At 40.5% G+C, this 24,037-nt stretch overlaps 1 protein-coding gene across 1 annotated transcript; it reads left to right on the forward strand.

Annotated features, from left to right (window-relative positions):
- The first annotated feature begins 8,127 nt into the window (after positions 1 to 8,127).
- On the forward strand, positions 8,128 to 9,025 carry LOC116411990 (neurotrophin receptor-interacting factor 2-like). The gene has a single exon (XM_031904766.1). It carries the CDS (start codon positions 8,165 to 8,167, stop codon positions 9,023 to 9,025), a length of 861 nt encoding a protein of 286 aa, XP_031760626.1. The 5' UTR covers positions 8,128 to 8,164.
- The last annotated feature ends 15,012 nt before the right edge of the window (positions 9,026 to 24,037 follow it).

Below are 24,037 nucleotides of genomic sequence, written 5' to 3' on the forward strand. Positions count from 1 at the left end.
CTAAAATTTTACAGGCTGATCCAATTGTTGATCCAACAGTTGCTTACGGGGCCAATGATAAAATAATACAAAACACCAACAGCCCAGTTGATGAGGGCTGCATCAACACAACAATGTGGTCAAGTTGGACAGAGTTGGACTCTACACCATGAGAGTGCCAAAGTTCTCATTGTGTTATGAATAATACACTGCTTACCCATTTGTTTATGGGTATATATATATATATATATAAGTTACAAAAATGCTGTAGAACATAAGAGGACAGAAGTTGTATTTAACAAGTCTTTTTCAGTTATAAATGTGTAAATGGTTTTATTAGGTCCTTGATCCCGGTTTATCATGAAAGGATGGTATTTCAGGGCAACTGCAGGTATTGGACCTGTTATCCAGAATGCCTCGGACCTGGTGTTATCCAGATAAGGGATCTTTTTGTATTTTGGATCTCCTTTTTTTGTTCTGTCATTTAAGCATTAATTAAACCCAACAAGATAGTTTTGCAAGCAATAAGAATGAATTACAGATGCAGCCAGCAAGTTTTCACATTTTGTCTCACCATGTCTCAACACCATTTTTTGAGTGTTAAATCCTGCCTCTAGATGGTGCTATAGTTTAAAGACATGCCAGCAATACACAATAGAATACGCCATAGACCATGTGCCAGCCAATTTTATTTTTTCTCTGTTAACTGGAAGAGACATAACATAACAACATGGTAAAGGAACTTGGCTGCATCTGTATATCTCAGTTGGGATCAAGCACAAGGTATGGTTTTATTACTACAGAGAAAAGGGAACATCATTAAAAAAGCTGAATTATTTCATTGAGATGGAGGCTATATGAGAGGGCCTTTCTGTAAATCATATGTTTTAGTGAAGGTGATTCTTTTCTTTCACATTAAGAGGGTTAGCTGTCGTATATGCAGGTGTTTTTGTTTTTACATTGGGATCACCTGAACAGTGCAAGCATCTGCCATATGTGGTTTCCATTAATATGAAGAGAAAGTGGTTGCAGGTGGGGAAGTGACGCATTTACATCAATAGGAATACCTAGAAATCCACCAGTTCAGAGCTGCCACAGCCTCTGACAGGGAATGAGTTGGGAGGCCACTGTTTTTCCTATGGGGTTGACCTAAGGAGATATTTTAAACTGACTACAGCTATGGGATCTGTTATCCTAAAACTAGTTATTTAATAAGCTCTGAATTGCAAGAAGGCCATCTCCTTTAGACTCTATGTTGAGCAAATAATTCAAATTAAAAAAAAAATATTTTCTTTTTCTTTCTAATAATAAAACAGAACTTGTACTTGATCCTGAGATATAATCAATCCTTATTGGAGGCAAAACAATCCTTTTGGGTTTAATTAATTGTTAAATAATTTTTAGCAGATGGCAATTCAAATTATGGAAAGACCATAATTCAGGATTTATTTCTCCAAAGGTTTTTGAAAAACTACTACATGTTTTGCCTGCATTTTTAGTTTTGCCTAAGCTTCATTGTTTATTATTATTATTATTAACATTTATTTATAAAGCGCCAACATATTCCGCAGCGCTGTACAATAAGTGGGTTTCATACATTGGACATACAGAGTAACATATAAAGCAATCAATAACCGATACAAGAGGTGAAGAGTATTGCTTTTAGCAGCATACTGAGGTTATGTTAAACTAGATTAGGGTAAGCTTCTCTTAATGAATGTGTTTTAGAGATTGAGAGAAAGTCTGACAGTTTGTGGGAGCGAATTCCAGAGAAGGGGGGCAGCCCTTGCAAAGTCTTGAATGCGGGTGTGTGAGGAGTGAATGAGAGAGGAGTTAAGGAGCAGGTCAGTAGAGGAGCGTAACAAGCGGGTTGGATGGTACCTAGAGATAAGTTCACAGATGAAGGGTGGGGCAGAGTTATGAACTGCTTTGAATGTGAGAGTCATTAGTTTGAATTTTATCCTGGATGGTAGGGGAAGCCAGTGCAGGGATTGGCAGAGTGGCACGGCAGAGGAGGAGCGGTTGGAGAGGTGTATGAGCCTGGCAGCAGTATTCATTATGGAGTGGAGAGGGGACAGTCTTTGGAGGGGAAGGCCAATTAATAGGGAGTTACAGTAGTCCAGGCGAGATATTATAAGAGAGTGAATAAGAATTTTGCCAGCATCTTGGGTGATAAATGATCATATTTTGGAAATATTTCTTAGGTGAAAGTGACATGATTTGATAAGTGACTGGATATGAGGAGTGAAGGACAGGGCAGAATCAAGGATAACCCCAAGGCACCAGGTCTGGGAAGATGGGGTGATGGTAGAATTGTCAACCTTTATAGATACCTCGAGAACAATGTGGACGTTGGATGGGGGAAAGAGAACCAATTCAGTCTTAGAGAGATTTAATTTAAGGTAACGTTGGGACATCCAAGTGGAGATAGTGGACAGGCAGGAAGAGACACAAGTTAGAAGCTCTGGGTTGAGATTAGGAGAGGAAAGATAGATCTGAGTATCATCAACATAGAGGTGGTACTGAAAGCCAAAAGAATTGATTAATTTGCCAAGTGAGGAGGTATAGAGAGAAAATAGTAGGGGGCCCAGGACAGAGCCTTGAGGAACCCCAACAGAAAGAGGCAAGGGAGAAGACGATGCTCCATTGTAAGAGACTCTGAAGGATCGATCTGAGAGATAAGATGAAAGCCAAGATAAGGCAGTGTCATGAAGGCCAAGAGAGCAGAGAGACTGGAGGAGAAGAGGGTGATCCATAGTGTCAAAAGCAGCAGAGAGATCGAGAAGTATTAGTAGCGAGAAGTGTTTTTTGGCTTTAGCTGATAGGAGTTCATTTGTTAGTTGGGTTAGAGCAGTTTTGGTGGAATGTTGTTGTCTAAAACCAGATTGTAGGGGATCCAGGAGGTTATTGTCAGAGAGGAATGATGTCAGTCGCTTGTAAACTAGGCACTTGAGTAGTTTGGAAATGAATGGGAGCAGAGAGATAGGTCAGAGGTTACTAGGATTGGAGGGATCAAGGGACAGTTTTTTCAGAATAGGCCTTACAAGGGCATGTTTCAGTTGGGAGGGAAAGATTCCAGTAGAGAGTGAGAGATTGAATAGATGGGTTAAGGCTTTGATAAGACAGGGGTTGGCATTGCGTAGAAGTTTGGTAGGAATGGGATCAAGCGGGCAGGTAGTAAAGTGAGAGGAAGCCAAAAGTTTTGAGACTTCCTCTTCAGTCATTGGGGAGAAGGAGCCAAGAAGAGACTGGGTAGCATGTAGGGAGGGAGGGGAATGGTTATGGGGATTAAGTTGTGCAGTGTCACTTCGGATGGTGTCAGTTTTATTTTTAAAGTGCTCTGCAATAACTTGAGCAGTGACTGAAGCACATGGAGGGGGTGGAGAAGGGGACAGCAGAGAGTTAAAGGTAGAGAAGAGTTGTGCAGGTTTTTTAGAGAGGGAGTTAATAAGTGCAGTGAAGTAGGTTTGTTTAGCTTGGCAGAGGGTGGTGTTGTAGGAGAGCAGAGCAGATTTGTAGCTGCAGAAATCTGATTCTGACCTTGATTTGCGCCAGCGACGCTCAAGTGTACAAGGGATTTGGTATGAGCAGTGTGCCAGGGTTGGAGTGGTTTGGGCCTCATGCATTTTGTCTTGGCAGGAGCAAGCTCATTAAGGGCAGTGGCGAGTGTGTTGTAGTAGACAGAGGTAGCCCGATTAGGACAAGAGACAGTTATGATGTTAGAATGAAGAGAGTTAAAGGAAGAAGAGAGATGTGACGTGTTTAGGGATTGCATGTTTGGGGGACAGCAGAGGATGTAGAGGGAGTTAGCGAGAGTTGAAATGTGAGCAGGTTGTGATCAGAGAGGGGGAAAGGGGAGTTAGTGAAGTTTGAGATAGAACAACCTTTTGTAAATATAAGATCCAGGGAGTTTCCATTAGAGTGAGAGGGGGGTCAGAGCACAGAGATAACCCAAAGGAGGATGTGAGTGAGAGGAGTTTAGAGACAGCAGGGGCATTAGGATTGTTAACAGGTATGTTAAAGTCACCTAGTACAATGGATGGGAAATCAGAGGAAAGGAAGTGAGAAAGCCAGAAAAAGTGTTTGAATAGATGCTTGCCAGAAGCACTTTATCCTCTCCCACAGAGGCTCCTATTGCTTTTATATTTTTCAAATGCAAGAAGCAAGGACATAGCTTGATCTATGGCAAAGACAGAAGGGCAGATGTCATTGGTGGGGGGAGTCAGTGAAAAGGGTTATGAAAGGCACCCTCCAGAGTGTGGTCAACTTCCTGAGTTTTCTTATGACCTGCATACAGACATACCTACATGCACAATAGTATAGGGGAAGATAAATCTCTCCCAGGATGTTCTATTGGGCAGAACATATAGTAAGAACAATATGGGCTTTATTCTTTTATGCTGTTAAATCAGTTCAGATGTTGTCTCTGATTAGTTACTACCTTCAAAAAGGGCAGGGCTTGAGTGGGGACAAGCTAAGGGAACAAAGAGAACTAAGGATCAACACAAAGAGACAGTTGGTAAAATACTTGAATTTACTAGATTGACATACCCTAATAGTAGATGAGGCACCAACAAAGACCAGGTTTTCAAGAGCGAACCAGCCTATTTTGATTTTAGAACTTGAAAAGTGCTCTGTGTTGTGAAAAACCCTTCTGTGAATTAAACACAGACTTATACCTATTCAAAGTTACAATGGATATTATACAAAAAAACACTGCTGTTCCAGTGGATTCCTCCATGCAAGAAAAAATGCAAAAATAACATTTTCGAATGTGAAATACAAAAATACAATACATAAACAAGTATTATATGGAAAAGCATTTCCATTCTCTGGGAGATTATAAAGAGGTGGGCAGGTTTTTCTCATTTTTAATTAAAAGGGTGAGTAGTGACATTTTATGATATTTCTGTTTTATGCACCAAAAAAATAATGGTAGGAGAACAAAGTTCATCTATAAGTGAATACGTATAGAGAAAAATCTGTAATTAATAAGAATAATTTAAGCTACTGTAGAGCTGAGGAAGTAATCTGACAATTACCACAGATACATGGTTCAATATTCACTAATGTACTTATTATATTTCCTTTTATAAGGCAATTAGCTGCCTCAGTATTAAAACTGATGCATGCCTTTTTCATAAAACAACTCATTAAATGTGCCTATATCAGTGTTTTCTTCTTCAAAATGTTACTGGTTGTAAATAGCTGGATGGCATTCGAGCTCTTTACATCATTTCTCTATTTTCCTGTCTTTCTAGGAATTATGTAAGACTGACTCTAATCAAATACAACCCACAGTGAATACAATCAATTACACCCTATAAGAACATTCTTTCAAACGTACTAGGGCTTATTTATAAACACTGGGCTGGGTAAATTTGCACCAGGGCAGTAACCCATAGCAACCAATCAGTGTTTAGAATTGTTTCAGCCAGCTGCAGGTTGAAGAACAAAAACAAACATCTGATTGGTAGTGATGAGCAACTCTGTCCCGATTTGCTTTGCCGAAAAATTTGCAAAACTTCGAAAAGAATAGCAAAACACAACTTTTTTGGTTCACGCGTCAATTTATGATGAAACTGCAACATTTTTTGATAGCAAAAAAAAACACAGCAAAACTTGCTGTGAAGGAGTGAATTAAGCTAAAAAATTTTTGTTTGTTTGTTTGTCTTTAAATGTTAATTTTACTGGCCAGTAATTCATTAATTCAGTAATTTATTATTTGTGTAAATAGCTATGTGTATAATCTGTATATATATGTGGTATATATGTGTGGAAAGTACAAACTGTGCAACAGTATTAGCTTTGGGTTACAAACTGAGGCCTACTTTGTTTGGAACATGTGCCTCAGCTGTGCTGAAAGTATGTTTTAAATGGTGCTGAAACTACTGCTTATAGAAAGCTAGGTTTACCATAAGTGTATATAAAAGTGAGTGCATAAAACTACTTTGTTTCTATACATAACATTGCAATTGCATGTATAAAGTAAAGTTGAATAAAGCACTTACCTGGAGCTCTCAGAGAAGCCACTTCCTAAAGGGGTGGGCAGCCTCTCTGAATGAATATTTATAGAGTAGATGCTGACCACCGGGGGCAGCATAGAGCAGTTTGGAGGCTATAAAAGCTGCAGACTGGTTTCTTTTGGGAGTCTGTGTTAAGCCTTTGTAAGAGGTAGTTATAGAGCTACAGGAGTGTGTGACCCCCTGCTGGTACAAGTTGGTATTGCACCATTGAAAAACTGTTTTTTTTCTGCATGTGATAAAAAAATAAAGCACAATTTCCACTCAAGATCTGTCTGGCTACTGAACCTGCACACGCCCAGTGACATTATGGTGGCAGCAGTGGGATTTCAATAAATTGCTCCAGTGCAATCATTTCAAGGATTTGCTCACCAGTTTTCCTTTCTGGCTGGATCCATTTTAAGAGCAGTTCATGCAGCTGGGCATATGCCTCACGAGGACCATCAAAGTTGCTGTACCTGTAGGCTCTGAATCTTTGTCTGAAGGTTTCAACATTTAGCTCATACCGGTGAAATATGGCATCTTTTACATAGTCATAATCCTGAGCATCTCTGGCATTTAAACTGCTGTATGCTTTTTGTGCTTTGCCAGTTAAATACGGAGCAAGGCGTACCACCCATTGGTCTTTGGGCCAAAGGCATGTTTTGGCAACTCTTTCAAACATGGTGATATAGGATTCAATATCATCCTCAGCAGTCAATTTAGTCAGACGGAGATCTTTAAGACTTGTAGTCTCTTGAGGTTTTGGACTCTGCTCTTTCCAGGCTTGAAGTATTTCTGCAAGCTGCTTGTGCTGCATCTGTTGTAGCCTGAGCATTTCCTCACGGTGCTCCCGTACCTCTTGTTGAAATCTCCTTTGCTCCTCCTCTCGCCTTTTAGCTTCATCTTGCCGCCATCTTTGCTCCTCCACCTTATGCTTCTGGTCTGATTCTATTTGCTTCAGAACCATCCATTTCAGAAGTTCATCTAAACCTGAAGGAGGTGAAGATGCAGAAGTCTCTGGCATATTAGGCTGCTCTTCCTGTTCTGTTATAAAAACCTTTGCAATATGTGTCTTTGGTTTCACTGTAGGCTCAGCAGTAGTTATCCCTGTGGCACCAGTCAGAAGTTCTGCTTCACTAGTTATTTCCTCCTTTTCCTCAGGGAAATCATGTGAAGGGCCTCTGGAAGAAGGATCATCTTCCTGCTTGGACATTCTGACTTTCCTTGCAGGTTTCTTCCACTCGCCTAGCAGTTTTACTCCAGCTTGTGACCTTGTATTCACTTTTGCACCTGGTTTTTGCTTCTGGGTAATTTTTGGGGATTCTCTCCAGGCTTTCTTTTTCCACATCTGTTACCCTGGCACTGCCTTTTGCGGCACTTTACTATCCCACTGCTGCCACCATAATGTCACTGGGCGTGTGCAGGTTCAGTGAAGGAGTGAATTAAGCTAAAAAATTTTTGTTTGTTTGTTTGTCTTTAAATGTTAATTTTACTGGCCAGTAATTCATTAATTCAGTAATTTATTATTTGTGTAAATAGCTATGTGTATAATCTGTATATATATGTGGTATATATGTGTGGAAAGTACAAACTGTGCAACAGTATTAGCTTTGGGTTACAAACTGAGGCCTACTTTGTTTGGAACATGTGCCTCAGCTGTGCTGAAAGTATGTTTTAAATGGTGCTGAAACTACTGCTTATAGAAAGCTAGGTTTACCATAAGTGTATATAAAAGTGAGTGCATAAAACTACTTTGTTTCTATACATAACATTGCAATTGCATGTATAAAGTAAAGTTGAATAAAGCACTTACCTGGAGCTCTCAGAGAAGCCACTTCCTAAAGGGGTGGGCAGCCTCTCTGAATGAATATTTATAGAGTAGATGCTGACCACCGGGGGCAGCATAGAGCAGTTTGGAGGCTATAAAAGCTGCAGACTGGTTTCTTTTGGGAGTCTGTGTTAAGCCTTTGTAAGAGGTAGTTATAGAGCTCCAGGAGTGTGCTTGACCCCCTGCTGGTACAAGTTGGTATTGCACCATTGAAAAAACTGTTTTTTTTCTGCATGTGATAAAAAAATAAAGCACAATTTCCACTCAAGATCTGTCTGGCTACTGAACCTGCACACGCCCAGTGACTTCTGCATCTTCACCTCCTTCAGGTTTAGATGAACTTCTGAAATGGATGGTTCTGAAGCAAATAGAATCAGACCAGAAGCATAAGGTGGAGGAGCAAAGATGGCGGCAAGATGAAGCTAAAAGGCGAGAGGAGGAGCAAAGGAGATTTCAACAAGAGGTACGGGAGCACCGTGAGGAAATGCTCAGGCTACAACAGATGCAGCACAAGCAGCTTGCAGAAATACTTCAAGCCTGGAAAGAGCAGAGTCCAAAACCTCAAGAGACTACAAGTCTTAAAGATCTCCGTCTGACTAAATTGACTGCTGAGGATGATATTGAATCCTATATCACCATGTTTGAAAGAGTTGCCAAAACATGCCTTTGGCCCAAAGACCAATGGGTGGTACGCCTTGCTCCGTATTTAACTGGCAAAGCACAAAAAGCATACAGCAGTTTAAATGCCAGAGATGCTCAGGATTATGACTATGTAAAAGATGCCATATTTCACCGGTATGAGCTAAATGTTGAAACCTTCAGACAAAGATTCAGAGCCTACAGGTACAGCAACTTTGATGGTCCTCGTGAGGCATATGCCCAGCTGCATGAACTGCTCTTAAAATGGATCCAGCCAGAAAGGAAAACTGGTGAGCAAATCCTTGAAATGATTGCACTGGAGCAATTTATTGAAATCCTACCTGATAAAGTAAAGTTATGGGTACAGGAGCATCGTCCTGAAACAAGTACAAAAGCCATTTCTCTAGCAGAGGACTTTTTGCTAGCCAGAAGGGAAGCTGAGCAAAGAATTACTGTGCGAAACAAAACCCCTTCTGCAAAAAGAGCCGCAGCTCAGAGTAAATCCTCAAGACCGTGGAGATCCAAAATGCCACAACTGTGGGAGAGTTGGACATATTGCGAGATTTTGCCGTAAAACACAAAGCAAATGTAACCCTTCTAATGTTGTTGGAGACAATGGTGGTTTCCTAGTTGAAGCATGTGTAAATGGGCCAGAAAATACAAGCCCTACTGGATAGTGGAAGTCCCCAGACACTTCTTAAAGCTGGACTGCTGAGAAATCTTCATACTTTGGGAAACACCACTATAACATGTGTCCATGGAGACAAGAGAAAACATGCCTTAGCCAAAATACAAGTTAAAATTGGAAAGACTGTCCACAGAGTGATTACAGGACTGGTTCCCAAGTTGCCTTATCCATTGATTATTGGGAGAGACTTTCCTAATTTTCTAAGTTTGTTGCCACGTCAGAAAACTGAGCGACCTGTGGTAGCAGTGACTACGCGGGCACAAGCAAAGAAGGCTGATGCCAGTGAAGGAACCTGGGAGAAACTTTTTCCTTTTTCTTCAGATTTGTTTAAAGGACAAGGTAAGCCTGGTAAGACTAAAAGGGAAAAAAGACTTTTAAAGGCTCAATGGAAAACTGAACACAGTGAGCCCAAAAAAGACTTTCCTGCTACAGCCAATTGGGACATTGACATTGAAAAAGCTCAGAGAAAAGACAGCAGTCTGCTGCCATTATTTAAAAAGGTTGTAAGTAATTCTGAAATATCTGATGAACAGCCTTGCTATGTTTTACAAAATCGTATCCTTATGAGGGTAAGACAAAACAAAAAATTGGGAGTAACACAAGAGCAAGTGATGGTTCCAAAAATGTTTAGAGAGGAAATAATTCGTTAGCACATGAAACACCATGGTCTGGTCATATGGGTAGAGAGAAAACCCTGAATAGAATTTTATACAGATTTTTTTGGCCAGGTATTCATCAACAAGTCGCTGAATACTGCAGTTCTTGTCCTGTATGTCAGAAAACTGCACCGGTTAAGCAAAGTGACAAAGCTCCCCTGATCCCAATCCCAGCTGTGGGTAAAGCTTTTGATAGGGTAGCAATGGATATAGTAGGTCCCCTAGAAAAGAGTAGTAAGGGTAATCAGTATATACTTGTTGTTTGTGATTACGCAACTAGATACCCTGAGGCCATACCCCTAAGAAACATTACAGCCAAAACTGTGGCAGATACTCTTATTAAAATATTCAGCTCTCTTGGTATTCCCAAAGAAATCTTAACTGACCAGGGAACAAATTTTACCTCAAGTCTTTTGAAGGAGCTGTATGTACTACTTGGAGTAAAAGCACTAAGAACTGCTCCTTATCATCCCCAAACAGATGGTTTAGTAGAGAGGATGAACCAGACTTTAAAGCGTATGCTTAAAAAATTTGTGGAGGATGACCCTAAACATTGGGATAGGTGGTTACCCTACCTTCTTTTTGCCTATAGAGAGGTCCCCCAAGCCTCTACTGGTTATTCACCTTTTGAATTACTTTATGGAAGGCAACCTAGGGGTATCCTTGATGTAATTCGTGAAAACTGGGTAAGTGATGAGCACAGTCCTCAGAGTGTCATTGATTACATTGATTGTATGAGACAGAAATTGTCCAAAATGTCAGAGATGGCACAGCAAAATTTAGCTGATGCTCAGGTTAATCAAAGTACCTGGTATAACAAACGTTCAAGGGAACAAACATTTAAACCAGGGGAAAAAGTCCTACTTTTACTTCCCAGTCAGCAGAACAAATTAATGGCTAAGTGGCAGGGTCCCTTTCAAATCTTAAGACAAGTGGGTCCAGTAGATTATGAAATACAGATTCCAGGTAGATACAGATTCTCAGGAAGAGCAGCCTAATATGCCAGAGACTTCTGCATCTTCACCTCCTTCAGGTTTAGATGAACTTCTGAAATGGATGGTTCTGAAGCAAATAGAATCAGACCAGAAGCATAAGGTGGAGGAGCAAAGATGGCGGCAAGATGAAGCTAAAAGGAGAGAGGATGAACCAGACTTTAAAGCGTATGCTTAAAAAATTTGTGAAGGAGTGAATTAAGCTAAAAAATTTTTGTTTGTTTGTTTGTCTTTAAATGTTAATTTTACTGGCCAGTAATTCATTAATTCAGTAATTTATTATTTGTGTAAATAGCTATGTGTATAATCTGTATATATATGTGGTATATATGTGTGGAAAGTACAAACTGTGCAACAGTATTAGCTTTGGGTTACAAACTGAGGCCTACTTTGTTTGGAACATGTGCCTCAGCTGTGCAGCTGTGCAGTGTGCAGGTTCAGTAGCCAGACAGATCTTGAGTGGAAATTGTGCTTTATTTTTTTATCACATGCAGAAAAAAAACAGTTTTTTCAATGGTGCAATACCAACTTGTACCAGCAGGGGGTCAAGCACACTCCTGGAGCTCTATAACTACCTCTTACAAAGGCTTAACACAGACTCCCAAACCATTCTCAGATGCATCAGTTTGTACTATGAACTTTTGCTCAAACTTATTGAGCATGTCATTGACACGGTTGATGCCAAACCTATTCGTCAGCAACCCTATAGGACCCCTGAAAAATACAAACAAATTGTTAAACAGGAGGTTGTGCAGATGTTAGAACTTGGTGTAATTGAACCTTCTGTAAGTAACTGGTGTTCACCAGTGGTGTTGGTTCCGAAAAAAGATGGTTCTATTCGTTTTTGTGTTGATTTTAGGAAAATAAATCTCATATCTAAATTTGACTCATACCCAAGGCCACGCATTGATGAGTTAATTGACCAGCTGGGTGGAGCTAAATTTATCTCTACCATTGACCTGTCAAAAGGTTACTGGCAAATACCTTTAGATCCAGAGTCAAGAGAGAAAACAGCTTTTGCAACAAGCCAGGGGCTCTTCCAATTTGTAACCATGCCATTTGGTCTTCATGGGGCTCCTGCAACTTTTCAGCGTCTTATGGACCGCATCCTTAGAGGGCATGATGCCTACTGTGCAGCCTACTTAGATGATGTGGTGATATTCAGCTCAGATTGGCAAAGTCACCTTCAGCATCTAGATACTGTACTGTCTCTAATAAAGTCTGCTGGTCTTACAATCAACCCAAAAAAGTGTGCTCTAGCTTTTACAGAAACTAGATATTTGGGTTATATTCTAGGAAATGGAGAGGTAAAGCCTGACACAACCAAAATTAGAGCCATTGCTGAAATTCTTCCACCAAAAACAAAGAAAGAGGTACGTTCTTTCTTAGGTTTGGTTGGCTATTATAGGAGGTTCCTGCCAAATTTCTCTGAAATTGCTGCTCCTTTAACCAATCTTACTAAAAAGAATTGCAAAGACCAGGTTATATGGAGTCCACAATGTGAAGAAGCTTTTCAGAAGCTTAAAAACATGCTCTGTACTGAACCAGTTCTCAAGAGTCCTAAGTTTGAGCAAAAGTTCATAGTACAAACTGATGCATCTGAGAATGGTTTAGGTGCTGTGCTGAGCCAAGAAATTGATGGAGAAGAGCACCCTGTGCTCTACATAAGCCGCAAACTATTTCCTAGAGAAACTAGGTATAGTGTGATTGAAAAAGAATGTTTAGCAATAAAGTGGGCACTAGAGTCATTAAGATGTTATCTTCTAGGCCAAGAGTTTTCCTTAGTGACTGATCACCACCCACTTATATGGATAAACAGAATGAAGGATAAAAATGCAAGAGTTACAAGATGGTACCTTGCAATGCAGCCATTTAGGTTTACAATTCACCATCGGCCGGGTAGTCAACACCATAATGCTGACTATTTATCTAGATATGGTGCAGAAACTGAAAGTGAAAAATAAGCCTTCTTAAGGAAACTCAGTACTGAAAAATTCCCTTATTTTTTCTTGAAGAAGGTAACCTTCTTCTTAAGGAGGGGGATATGTGAAGGAGTGAATTAAGCTAAAAAATTTTTGTTTGTTTGTTTGTCTTTAAATGTTAATTTTACTGGCCAGTAATTCATTAATTCAGTAATTTATTATTTGTGTAAATAGCTATGTGTATAATCTGTATATATATGTGGTATATATGTGTGGAAAGTACAAACTGTGCAACAGTATTAGCTTTGGGTTACAAACTGAGGCCTACTTTGTTTGGAACATGTGCCTCAGCTGTGCTGAAAGTATGTTTTAAATGGTGCTGAAACTACTGCTTATAGAAAGCTAGGTTTACCATAAGTGTATATAAAAGTGAGTGCATAAAACTACTTTGTTTCTATACATAACATTGCAATTGCATGTATAAAGTAAAGTTGAATAAAGCACTTACCTGGAGCTCTCAGAGAAGCCACTTCCTAAAGGGGTGGGCAGCCTCTCTGAATGAATATTTATAGAGTAGATGCTGACCACCGGGGGCAGCATAGAGCAGTTTGGAGGCTATAAAAGCTGCAGACTGGTTTCTTTTGGGAGTCTGTGTTAAGCCTTTGTAAGAGGTAGTTATAGAGCTCCAGGAGTGTGCTTGACCCCCTGCTGGTACAAGTTGGTATTGCACCATTGAAAAAACTGTTTTTTTTCTGCAAGCTGCAAGTGAATTAAGCTAAAAAATTTTTGTTTGTTTGTTTGTCTTTAAATGTTAATTTTACTGGCCAGTAATTCATTAATTCAGTAATTTATTATTTGTGTAAATAGCTATGTGTATAATCTGTATATATATGTGGTATATATGTGTGGAAAGTACAAACTGTGCAACAGTATTAGCTTTGGGTTACAAACTGAGGCCTACTTTGTTTGGAACATGTGCCTCAGCTGTGCTGAAAGTATGTTTTAAATGGTGCTGAAACTACTGCTTATAGAAAGCTAGGTTTACCATAAGTGTATATAAAAGTGAGTGCATAAAACTACTTTGTTTCTATACATAACATTGCAATTGCATGTATAAAGTAAAGTTGAATAAAGCACTTACCTGGAGCTCTCAGAGAAGCCACTTCCTAAAGGGGTGGGCAGCCTCTCTGAATGAATATTTATAGAGTAGATGCTGACCACCGGGGGCAGCATAGAGCAGTTTGGAGGCTATAAAAGCTGCAGACTGGTTTCTTTTGGGAGTCTGTGTTAAGCCTTTGTAAGAGGTAGTTATAGAGCTCCAGGAGTGTGCTTGACCCCCTGCTGGTACAAGTTGGTATTGCACCATTGAAAAAACTGTTTTTTTTCTGCATGTGATAAAAAAATAAAGCACAATTTCCACTCAAGATCTGTCTGGCTACTGAACCTGCACACGCCCAGTGACATTATGGTGGCAGCAGTGGGATAGTAAAGTGCCGCAAAAGGCAGTGCCAGGGTAACAGATGTGGAAAAAGAAAGCCTGGAGAGAATCCCCAAAAATTACCCAGAAGAAAAAACCAGGTGCAAAAGTGAATACAAGGTCACAAGCGGGAGTAAAACTGCTAGGCGAGTGGAAGAAACCTGCAAGGAAAGTCAGAATGTCCAAGCAGGAAGATGATCCTTCTTCCAGAGGCCCTTCACATGATTTCCCTGAGGAAAAGGAGGAAATAACTAGTGAAGCAGAACTTCTGACTGGTGCCACAGGGATAACTACTGCTGAGCCTACAGTGAAACCAAAGACACATATTGCAAAGGTTTTTATAACAGAACAGGAAGAGCAGCCTAATATGCCAGAGACTTCTGCATCTTCACCTCCTTCAGGTTTAGATGAACTTCTGAAATGGATGGTTCTGAAGCAAATAGAATCAGACCAGAAGCATAAGGTGGAGGAGCAAAGATGGCGGCAAGATGAAGCTAAAAGGCGAGAGGAGGAGCAAAGGAGATTTCAACAAGAGGTACGGGAGCACCGTGAGGAAATGCTCAGGCTACAACAGATGCAGCACAAGCAGCTTGCAGAAATACTTCAAGCCTGGAAAGAGCAGAGTCCAAAACCTCAAGAGACTACAAGTCTTAAAGATCTCCGTCTGACTAAATTGACTGCTGAGGATGATATTGAATCCTATATCACCATGTTTGAAAGAGTTGCCAAAACATGCCTTTGGCCCAAAGACCAATGGGTGGTACACCTTGCTCCGTATTTAACTGGCAAAGCACAAAAAGCATACAGCAGTTTAAATGCCAGAGATGCTCAGGATTATGACTATGTAAAAGATGCCATATTTCACCGGTATGAGCTAAATGTTGAAACCTTCAGACAAAGATTCAGAGCCTACAGGTACAGCAACTTTGATGGTCCTCGTGAGGCATATGCCCAGCTGCATGAACTGCTCTTAAAATGGATCCAGCCAGAAAGGAAAACTGGTGAGCAAATCCTTGAAATGATTGCACTGGAGCAATTTATTGAAATCCTACCTGATAAAGTAAAGTTATGGGTACAGGAGCATCGTCCTGAAACAAGTACAAAAGCCATTTCTCTAGCAGAGGACTTTTTGCTAGCCAGAAGGGAAGCTGAGCAAAGAATTACTGTGCGAAACAAACCCCTTCTGCAAAAAGAGCCGCAGCTCAGAGTAAATCCTCAAGACCGTGGAGATCCAAAATGCCACAACTGTGGGAGAGTTGGACATATTGCGAGATTTTGCCGTAAAACACAAAGCAAATGTAACCCTTCTAATGTTGTTGGAGACAATGGTGGTTTCCTAGTTGAAGCATGTGTAAATGGCCAGAAAATACAAGCCCTACTGGATAGTGGAAGTCCCCAGACACTTCTTAAAGCTGGACTGCTGAGAAATCTTCATACTTTGGGAAACACCACTATAACATGTGTCCATGGAGACAAGAGAAAACATGCCTTAGCCAAAATACAAGTTAAAATTGGAAAGACTGTCCACAGAGTGATTACAGGACTGGTTCCCAAGTTGCCTTATCCATTGATTATTGGGAGAGACTTTCCTAATTTTCTAAGTTTGTTGCCACGTCAGAAAACTGAGCGACCTGTGGTAGCAGTGACTACGCGGGCACAAGCAAAGAAGGCTGATGCCAGTGAAGGAACCTGGGAGAAACTTTTTCCTTTTTCTTCAGATTTGTTTAAAGGACAAGGTAAGCCTGGTAAGACTAAAAGGGAAAAAAGACTTTTAAAGGCTCAATGGAAAACTGAACACAGTGAGCCCAAAAAAGACTTTCCTGCTACAGCCAATTGGGACATTGACATTGAAAAAGCTCAGAGAAAAGACAGCAGTCTGCTGCCATTATTTAAAAAGGTTGTAAGTAATTCTGAAATATCTGATGAACAGCCTTGCTATGTTTTACAAAATCGTATCCTTATGAGGGTAAGACAAAACAAAAAATTGGGAGTAACACAAGAGCAAGTGATGGTTCCAAAAATGTTTAGAGAGGAAATAATTCGTTTAGCACATGAAACACCATGGTCTGGTCATATGGGTAGAGAGAAAACCCTGAATAGAATTTTATACAGATTTTTTTGGCCAGGTATTCATCAACAAGTCGCTGAATACTGCAGTTCTTGTCCTGTATGTCAGAAAACTGCACCGGTTAAGCAAAGTGACAAAGCTCCCCTGATCCCAATCCCAGCTGTGGGTAAAGCTTTTGATAGGGTAGCAATGGATATAGTAGGTCCCCTAGAAAAGAGTAGTAAGGGTAATCAGTATATACTTGTTGTTTGTGATTACGCAACTAGATACCCTGAGGCCATACCCCTAAGAAACATTACAGCCAAAACTGTGGCAGATACTCTTATTAAAATATTCAGCTCTCTTGGTATTCCCAAAGAAATCTTAACTGACCAGGGAACAAATTTTACCTCAAGTCTTTTGAAGGAGCTGTATGTACTACTTGGAGTAAAAGCACTAAGAACTGCTCCTTATCATCCCCAAACAGATGGTTTAGTAGAGAGGATGAACCAGACTTTAAAGCGTATGCTTAAAAAATTTGTGGAGGATGACCCTAAACATTGGGATAGGTGGTTACCCTACCTTCTTTTTGCCTATAGAGAGGTCCCCCAAGCCTCTACTGGTTATTCACCTTTTGAATTACTTTATGGAAGGCAACCTAGGGGTATCCTTGATGTAATTCGTGAAAACTGGGTAAGTGATGAGCACAGTCCTCAGAGTGTCATTGATTACATTGATTGTATGAGACAGAAATTGTCCAAAATGTCAGAGATGGCACAGCAAAATTTAGCTGATGCTCAGGTTAATCAAAGTACCTGGTATAACAAACGTTCAAGGGAACAAACATTTAAACCAGGGGAAAAAGTCCTACTTTTACTTCCCAGTCAGCAGAACAAATTAATGGCTAAGTGGCAGGGTCCATTTCAAATCTTAAGACAAGTGGGTCCAGTAGATTATGAAATACAGATTCCAGGTAGAAGGAACAAAAAGATATATCATGTAAATCTCCTTAGAAAGTGGAAGGAGAGGAAAGAAAATATTTCCTTGATGGTATTGCAGGAATGTTCACCTGATATGGCTGAGGAAGCATATCAGAGACTGGACAAAGAGAGCTCTGAAGCCTGTAAAATTAATTTATCTTCTGAGCTAATTCTAGATGAACAGAAAGAATTGTGCACGTTACTTGACAAATACAGTGATATTTTTGTTACAACACCCGGAAGAACTAATCTTATTGAGCATGTCATTGACACGGTTGATGCCAAACCTATTCGTCAGCAACCCTATAGGACCCCTGAAAAATACAAACAAATTGTTAAACAGGAGGTTGTGCAGATGTTAGAACTTGGTGTAATTGAACCTTCTGTAAGTAACTGGTGTTCACCAGTGGTGTTGGTTCCGAAAAAAGATGGTTCTATTCGTTTTTGTGTTGATTTTAGGAAAATAAATCTCATATCTAAATTTGACTCATACCCAATGCCCCGCATTGATGAGTTAATTGACCAGCTGGGTGGAGCTAAATTTATCTCTACCATTGACCTGTCAAAAGGTTACTGGCAAATACCTTTAGATCCAGAGTCAAGAGAGAAAACAGCTTTTGCAACAAGCCAGGGGCTCTTCCAATTTGTAACCATGCCATTTGGTCTTCATGGGGCTCCTGCAACTTTTCAGCGTCTTATGGACCGCATCCTTAGAGGGCATGATGCCTACTGTGCAGCCTACTTAGATGATGTGGTGATATTCAGCTCAGATTGGCAAAGTCACCTTCAGCATCTAGATACTGTACTGTCTCTCATAAAGTCTGCTGGTCTTACAATCAACCCAAAAAAGTGTGCTCTAGCTTTTACAGAAACTAGATATTTGGGTTATATTCTAGGAAATGGAGAGGTAAAGCCTGACACAACCAAAATTAGAGCCATTGCTGAAATTCTTCCACCAAAAACAAAGAAAGAGGTACGTTCTTTCTTAGGTTTGGTTGGCTATTATAGGAGGTTCCTGCCAAATTTCTCTGAAATTGCTGCTCCTTTAACCGATCTTACTAAAAAGAATTGCAAAGACCAGGTTATATGGAGTCCACAATGTGAAGAAGCTTTTCAGAAGCTTAAAAACATGCTCTGTACTGAACCAGTTCTCAAGAGTCCTAAGTTTGAGCAAAAGTTCATAGTACAAACTGATGCATCTGAGAATGGTTTAGGTGCTGTGCTGAGCCAAGAAATTGATGGAGAAGAGCACCCTGTGCTCTACATAAGCCGCAAACTATTTCCTAGAGAAACTAGGTATAGTGTGATTGAAAAAGAATGTTTAGCAATAAAGTGGGCACTAGAGTCATTAAGATGTTATCTTCTAGGCCAAGAGTTTTCCTTAGTGACTGATCACCACCCACTTATATGGATAAACAGAATGAAGGATAAAAATGCAAGAGTTACAAGATGGTACCTTGCAATGCAGCCATTTAGGTTTACAATTCACCATCGGCCGGGTAGTCAACACCATAATGCTGACTATTTATCTAGATATGGTGCAGAAACTGAAAGTGAAAAATAAGCCTTCTTAAGGAAACTCAGTACTGAAAAATTCCCTTATTTTTTCTTGAAGAAGGTAACCTTCTTCTTAAGGAGGGGGATATGTGAAGGAGTGAATTAAGCTAAAAAATTTTTGTTTGTTTGTTTGTCTTTAAATGTTAATTTTACTGGCCAGTAATTCATTAATTCAGTAATTTATTATTTGTGTAAATAGCTATGTGTATAATCTGTATATATATGTGGTATATATGTGTGGAAAGTACAAACTGTGCAACAGTATTAGCTTTGGGTTACAAACTGAGGCCTACTTTGTTTGGAACATGTGCCTCAGCTGTGCTGAAAGTATGTTTTAAATGGTGCTGAAACTACTGCTTATAGAAAGCTAGGTTTACCATAAGTGTATATAAAAGTGAGTGCATAAAACTACTTTGTTTCTATACATAACATTGCAATTGCATGTATAAAGTAAAGTTGAATAAAGCACTTACCTGGAGCTCTCAGAGAAGCCACTTCCTAAAGGGGTGGGCAGCCTCTCTGAATGAATATTTATAGAGTAGATGCTGACCACCGGGGGCAGCATAGAGCAGTTTGGAGGCTATAAAAGCTGCAGACTGGTTTCTTTTGGGAGTCTGTGTTAAGCCTTTGTAAGAGGTAGTTATAGAGCTCCAGGAGTGTGCTTGACCCCCTGCTGGTACAAGTTGGTATTGCACCATTGAAAAAACTGTTTTTTTTCTGCATGTGATAAAAAAATAAAGCACAATTTCCACTCAAGATCTGTCTGGCTACTGAACCTGCACACGCCCAGTGAAGGTCAATGAAGCGCAATGAAGGTGAGGGCCGGGGCGCCCCGGCTGAGGTGGGATCCCGCCGCCCCCCCCTTCGCAGGGGGGGTCCCGGCGGGCGCACCACCGGCCCGTCTCGCCCGCACCGTCGGGGAGGTGGAGCGTGAGCGCGCGCGATAGGACCCTACTGATGATGTGTTGTCGCAATAGTAATCCTGCTCAGTACGAGAGGAACCGCAGGTTCAGACATTTGGTGTATGTGCTTGGCTGAGGAGCCAATGGGGCGAAGCTACCATCTGTGGGATTATGACTGAACGCCTCTAAGTCAGAATCCCCCCTAAACGTGACGATACCGCAGCGCCGCGGAGCCTCGGTTGGCCTCGGATAGCCGGCGTCCCCCCCGGGGGCCGCCGGTGGGCAGAGCCGCTCGCCTCGGGACCGGAGCGCGGCCTCGGCCGGCGCCTAGCAGCTGACTTAGAACTGGTGCGGACCAGGGGAATCCGACTGTTTAATTAAAACAAAGCATCGCGAAGGCCCGAGGCGGGTGTTGACGCGATGTGACGCGATGTGGCATCAGCCTTCTAAGTTTGTTGCCACGTCAGAAAACTGAGCGACCTGTGGTAGCAGTGACTACGCGGGCACAAGCAAAGAAGGCTGATGCCAGTGAAGGAACCTGGGAGAAACTTTTTCCTTTTTCTTCAGATTTGTTTAAAGGACAAGGTAAGCCTGGTAAGACTAAAAGGGAAAAAAGACTTTTAAAGGCTCAATGGAAAACTGAACACAGTGAGCCCAAAAAAGACTTTCCTGCTACAGCCAATTGGGACATTGACATTGAAAAAGCTCAGAGAAAAGACAGCAGTCTGCTGCCATTATTTAAAAAGGTTGTAAGTAATTCTGAAATATCTGATGAACAGCCTTGCTATGTTTTACAAAATCGTATCCTTATGAGGGTAAGACAAAACAAAAAATTGGGAGTAACACAAGAGCAAGTGATGGTTCCAAAAATGTTTAGAGAGGAAATAATTCGTTTAGCACATGAAACACCATGGTCTGGTCATATGGGTAGAGAGAAAACCCTGAATAGAATTTTATACAGATTTTTTTGGCCAGGTATTCATCAACAAGTCGCTGAATACTGCAGTTCTTGTCCTGTATGTCAGAAAACTGCACCGGTTAAGCAAAGTGACAAAGCTCCCCTGATCCCAATCCCAGCTGTGGGTAAAGCTTTTGATAGGGTAGCAATGGATATAGTAGGTCCCCTAGAAAAGAGTAGTAAGGGTAATCAGTATATACTTGTTGTTTGTGATTACGCAACTAGATACCCTGAGGCCATACCCCTAAGAAACATTACAGCCAAAACTGTGGCAGATACTCTTATTAAAATATTCAGCTCTCTTGGTATTCCCAAAGAAATATTTAAACCAGGGGAAAAAGTCCTACTTTTACTTCCCAGTCAGCAGAACAAATTAATGGCTAAGTGGCAGGGTCCATTTCAAATCTTAAGACAAGTGGGTCCAGTAGATTATGAAATACAGATTCCAGGTAGAAGGAACAAAAAGATATATCATGTAAATCTCCTTAGAAAGTGGAAGGAGAGGAAAGAAAATATTTCCTTGATGGTATTGCAGGAATGTTCACCTGATATGGCTGAGGAAGCATATCAGAGACTGGACAAAGAGAGCTCTGAAGCCTGTAAAATTAATTTATCTTCTGAGCTAATTCTAGATGAACAGAAAGAATTGTGCACGTTACTTGACAAGTACAGTGATATTTTTGTTACAACACCCGGAAGAACTAATCTTATTGAGCATGTCATTGACACGGGTGATGCCAAACCTATTCGTCAGCAACCCTATAGGACCCCTGAAAAATACAAACAAATTGTTAAACAGGAGGTTGTGCAGATGTTAGAACTTGGTGTAATTGAACCTTCTGTAAGTAACTGGTGTTCACCAGTGGTGTTGGTTCCGAAAAAAGATGGTTCTATTCGTTTTTGTGTTGATTTTAGGAAAATAAATCTCATATCTAAATTTGACTCATACCCAATGCCCCGCATTGATGAGTTAATTGACCAGCTGGGTGGAGCTAAATTTATCTCTACCATTGACCTGTCAAAAGGTTACTGGCAAATACCTTTAGATCCAGAGTCAAGAGAGAAAACAGCTTTTGCAACAAGCCAGGGGCTCTTCCAATTTGTAACCATGCCATTTGGTCTTCATGGGGCTCCTGCAACTTTTCAGCGTCTTATGGACCGCATCCTTAGAGGGCATGATGCCTACTGTGCAGCCTACTTAGATGATGTGGTGATATTCAGCTCAGATTGGCAAAGTCACCTTCAGCATCTAGATACTGTACTGTCTCTCATAAAGTCTGCTGGTCTTACAATCAACCCAAAAAAGTGTGCTCTAGCTTTTACAGAAACTAGATATTTGGGTTATATTCTAGGAAATGGAGAGGTAAAGCCTGACACAACCAAAATTAGAGCCATTGCTGAAATTCTTCCACCAAAAACAAAGAAAGAGGTACGTTCTTTCTTAGGTTTGGTTGGCTATTATAGGAGGTTCCTGCCAAATTTCTCTGAAATTGCTGCTCCTTTAACCGATCTTACTAAAAAGAATTGCAAAGACCAGGTTATATGGAGTCCACAATGTGAAGAAGCTTTTCAGAAGCTTAAAAACATGCTCTGTACTGAACCAGTTCTCAAGAGTCCTAAGTTTGAGCAAAAGTTCATAGTACAAACTGATGCATCTGAGAATGGTTTAGGTGCTGTGCTGAGCCAAGAAATTGATGGAGAAGAGCACCCTGTGCTCTACATAAGCCGCAAACTATTTCCTAGAGAAACTAGGTATAGTGTGATTGAAAAAGAATGTTTAGCAATAAAGTGGGCACTAGAGTCATTAAGATGTTATCTTCTAGGCCAAGAGTTTTCCTTAGTGACTGATCACCACCCACTTATATGGATAAACAGAATGAAGGATAAAAATGCAAGAGTTACAAGATGGTACCTTGCAATGCAGCCATTTAGGTTTACAATTCACCATCGGCCGGGTAGTCAACACCATAATGCTGACTATTTATCTAGATATGGTGCAGAAACTGAAAGTGAAAAATAAGCCTTCTTAAGGAAACTCAGTACTGAAAAATTCCCTTATTTTTTCTTGAAGAAGGTAACCTTCTTCTTAAGGAGGGGGATATGTGAAGGAGTGAATTAAGCTAAAAAATTTTTGTTTGTTTGTTTGTCTTTAAATGTTAATTTTACTGGCCAGTAATTCATTAATTCAGTAATTTATTATTTGTGTAAATAGCTATGTGTATAATCTGTATATATATGTGGTATATATGTGTGGAAAGTACAAACTGTGCAACAGTATTAGCTTTGGGTTACAAACTGAGGCCTACTTTGTTTGGAACATGTGCCTCAGCTGTGCTGAAAGTATGTTTTAAATGGTGCTGAAACTACTGCTTATAGAAAGCTAGGTTTACCATAAGTGTATATAAAAGTGAGTGCATAAAACTACTTTGTTTCTATACATAACATTGCAATTGCATGTATAAAGTAAAGTTGAATAAAGCACTTACCTGGAGCTCTCAGAGAAGCCACTTCCTAAAGGGGTGGGCAGCCTCTCTGAATGAATATTTATAGAGTAGATGCTGACCACCGGGGGCAGCATAGAGCAGTTTGGAGGCTATAAAAGCTGCAGACTGGTTTCTTTTGGGAGTCTGTGTTAAGCCTTTGTAAGAGGTAGTTATAGAGCTACAGGAGTGTGTGACCCCCTGCTGGTACAAGTTGGTATTGCACCATTGAAAAACTGTTTTTTTTCTGCATGTGATAAAAAAATAAAGCACAATTTCCACTCAAGATCTGTCTGGCTACTGAACCTGCACACGCCCAGTGACATTATGGTGGCAGCAGTGGGATTCGAACCCACGCCTCCGAAGAGACTGGAGCTCATGGAAAACTGAACACAGTGAGCCCAAATGTCACTGGGCGTGTGCAGGTTCAGTAGCCAGACAGATCTTGAGTGGAAATTGTGCTTTATTTTTTTATCACATGCAGAAAAAAAAACAGTTTTTTCAATGGTGCAATACCAACTTGTACCAGCAGGGGGTCAAGCACACTCCTGGAGCTCTATAACTACCTCTTACAAAGGCTTAACACAGACCCCCAAAAGAAACCAGTCTGCAGCTTTTATAGCCTCCAAACTGCTCTATGCTGCCCCCGGTGGTCAGCATCTACTCTATAAATATTCATTCAGAGAGGCTGCCCACCCCTTTAGGAAGTGGCTTCTCTGAGAGCTCCAGGTAAGTGCTTTATTCAACTTTACTTTATACATGCAATTGCAATGTTATGTATAGAAACAAAGTAGTTTTATGCACTCACTTTTATATACACTTATGGTAAACCTAGCTTTCTATAAGCAGTAGTTTCAGCACCATTTAAAACATACTTTCAGCACAGCTGAGGCACATGTTCCAAACAAAGTAGGCCTCAGTTTGTAA

The sequence above is a fragment of the Xenopus tropicalis genome, chromosome 1 (assembly GCF_000004195.4).
Source record: "Xenopus tropicalis strain Nigerian chromosome 1, UCB_Xtro_10.0, whole genome shotgun sequence".
Taxonomy (NCBI): domain Eukaryota; kingdom Metazoa; phylum Chordata; class Amphibia; order Anura; family Pipidae; genus Xenopus; species Xenopus tropicalis.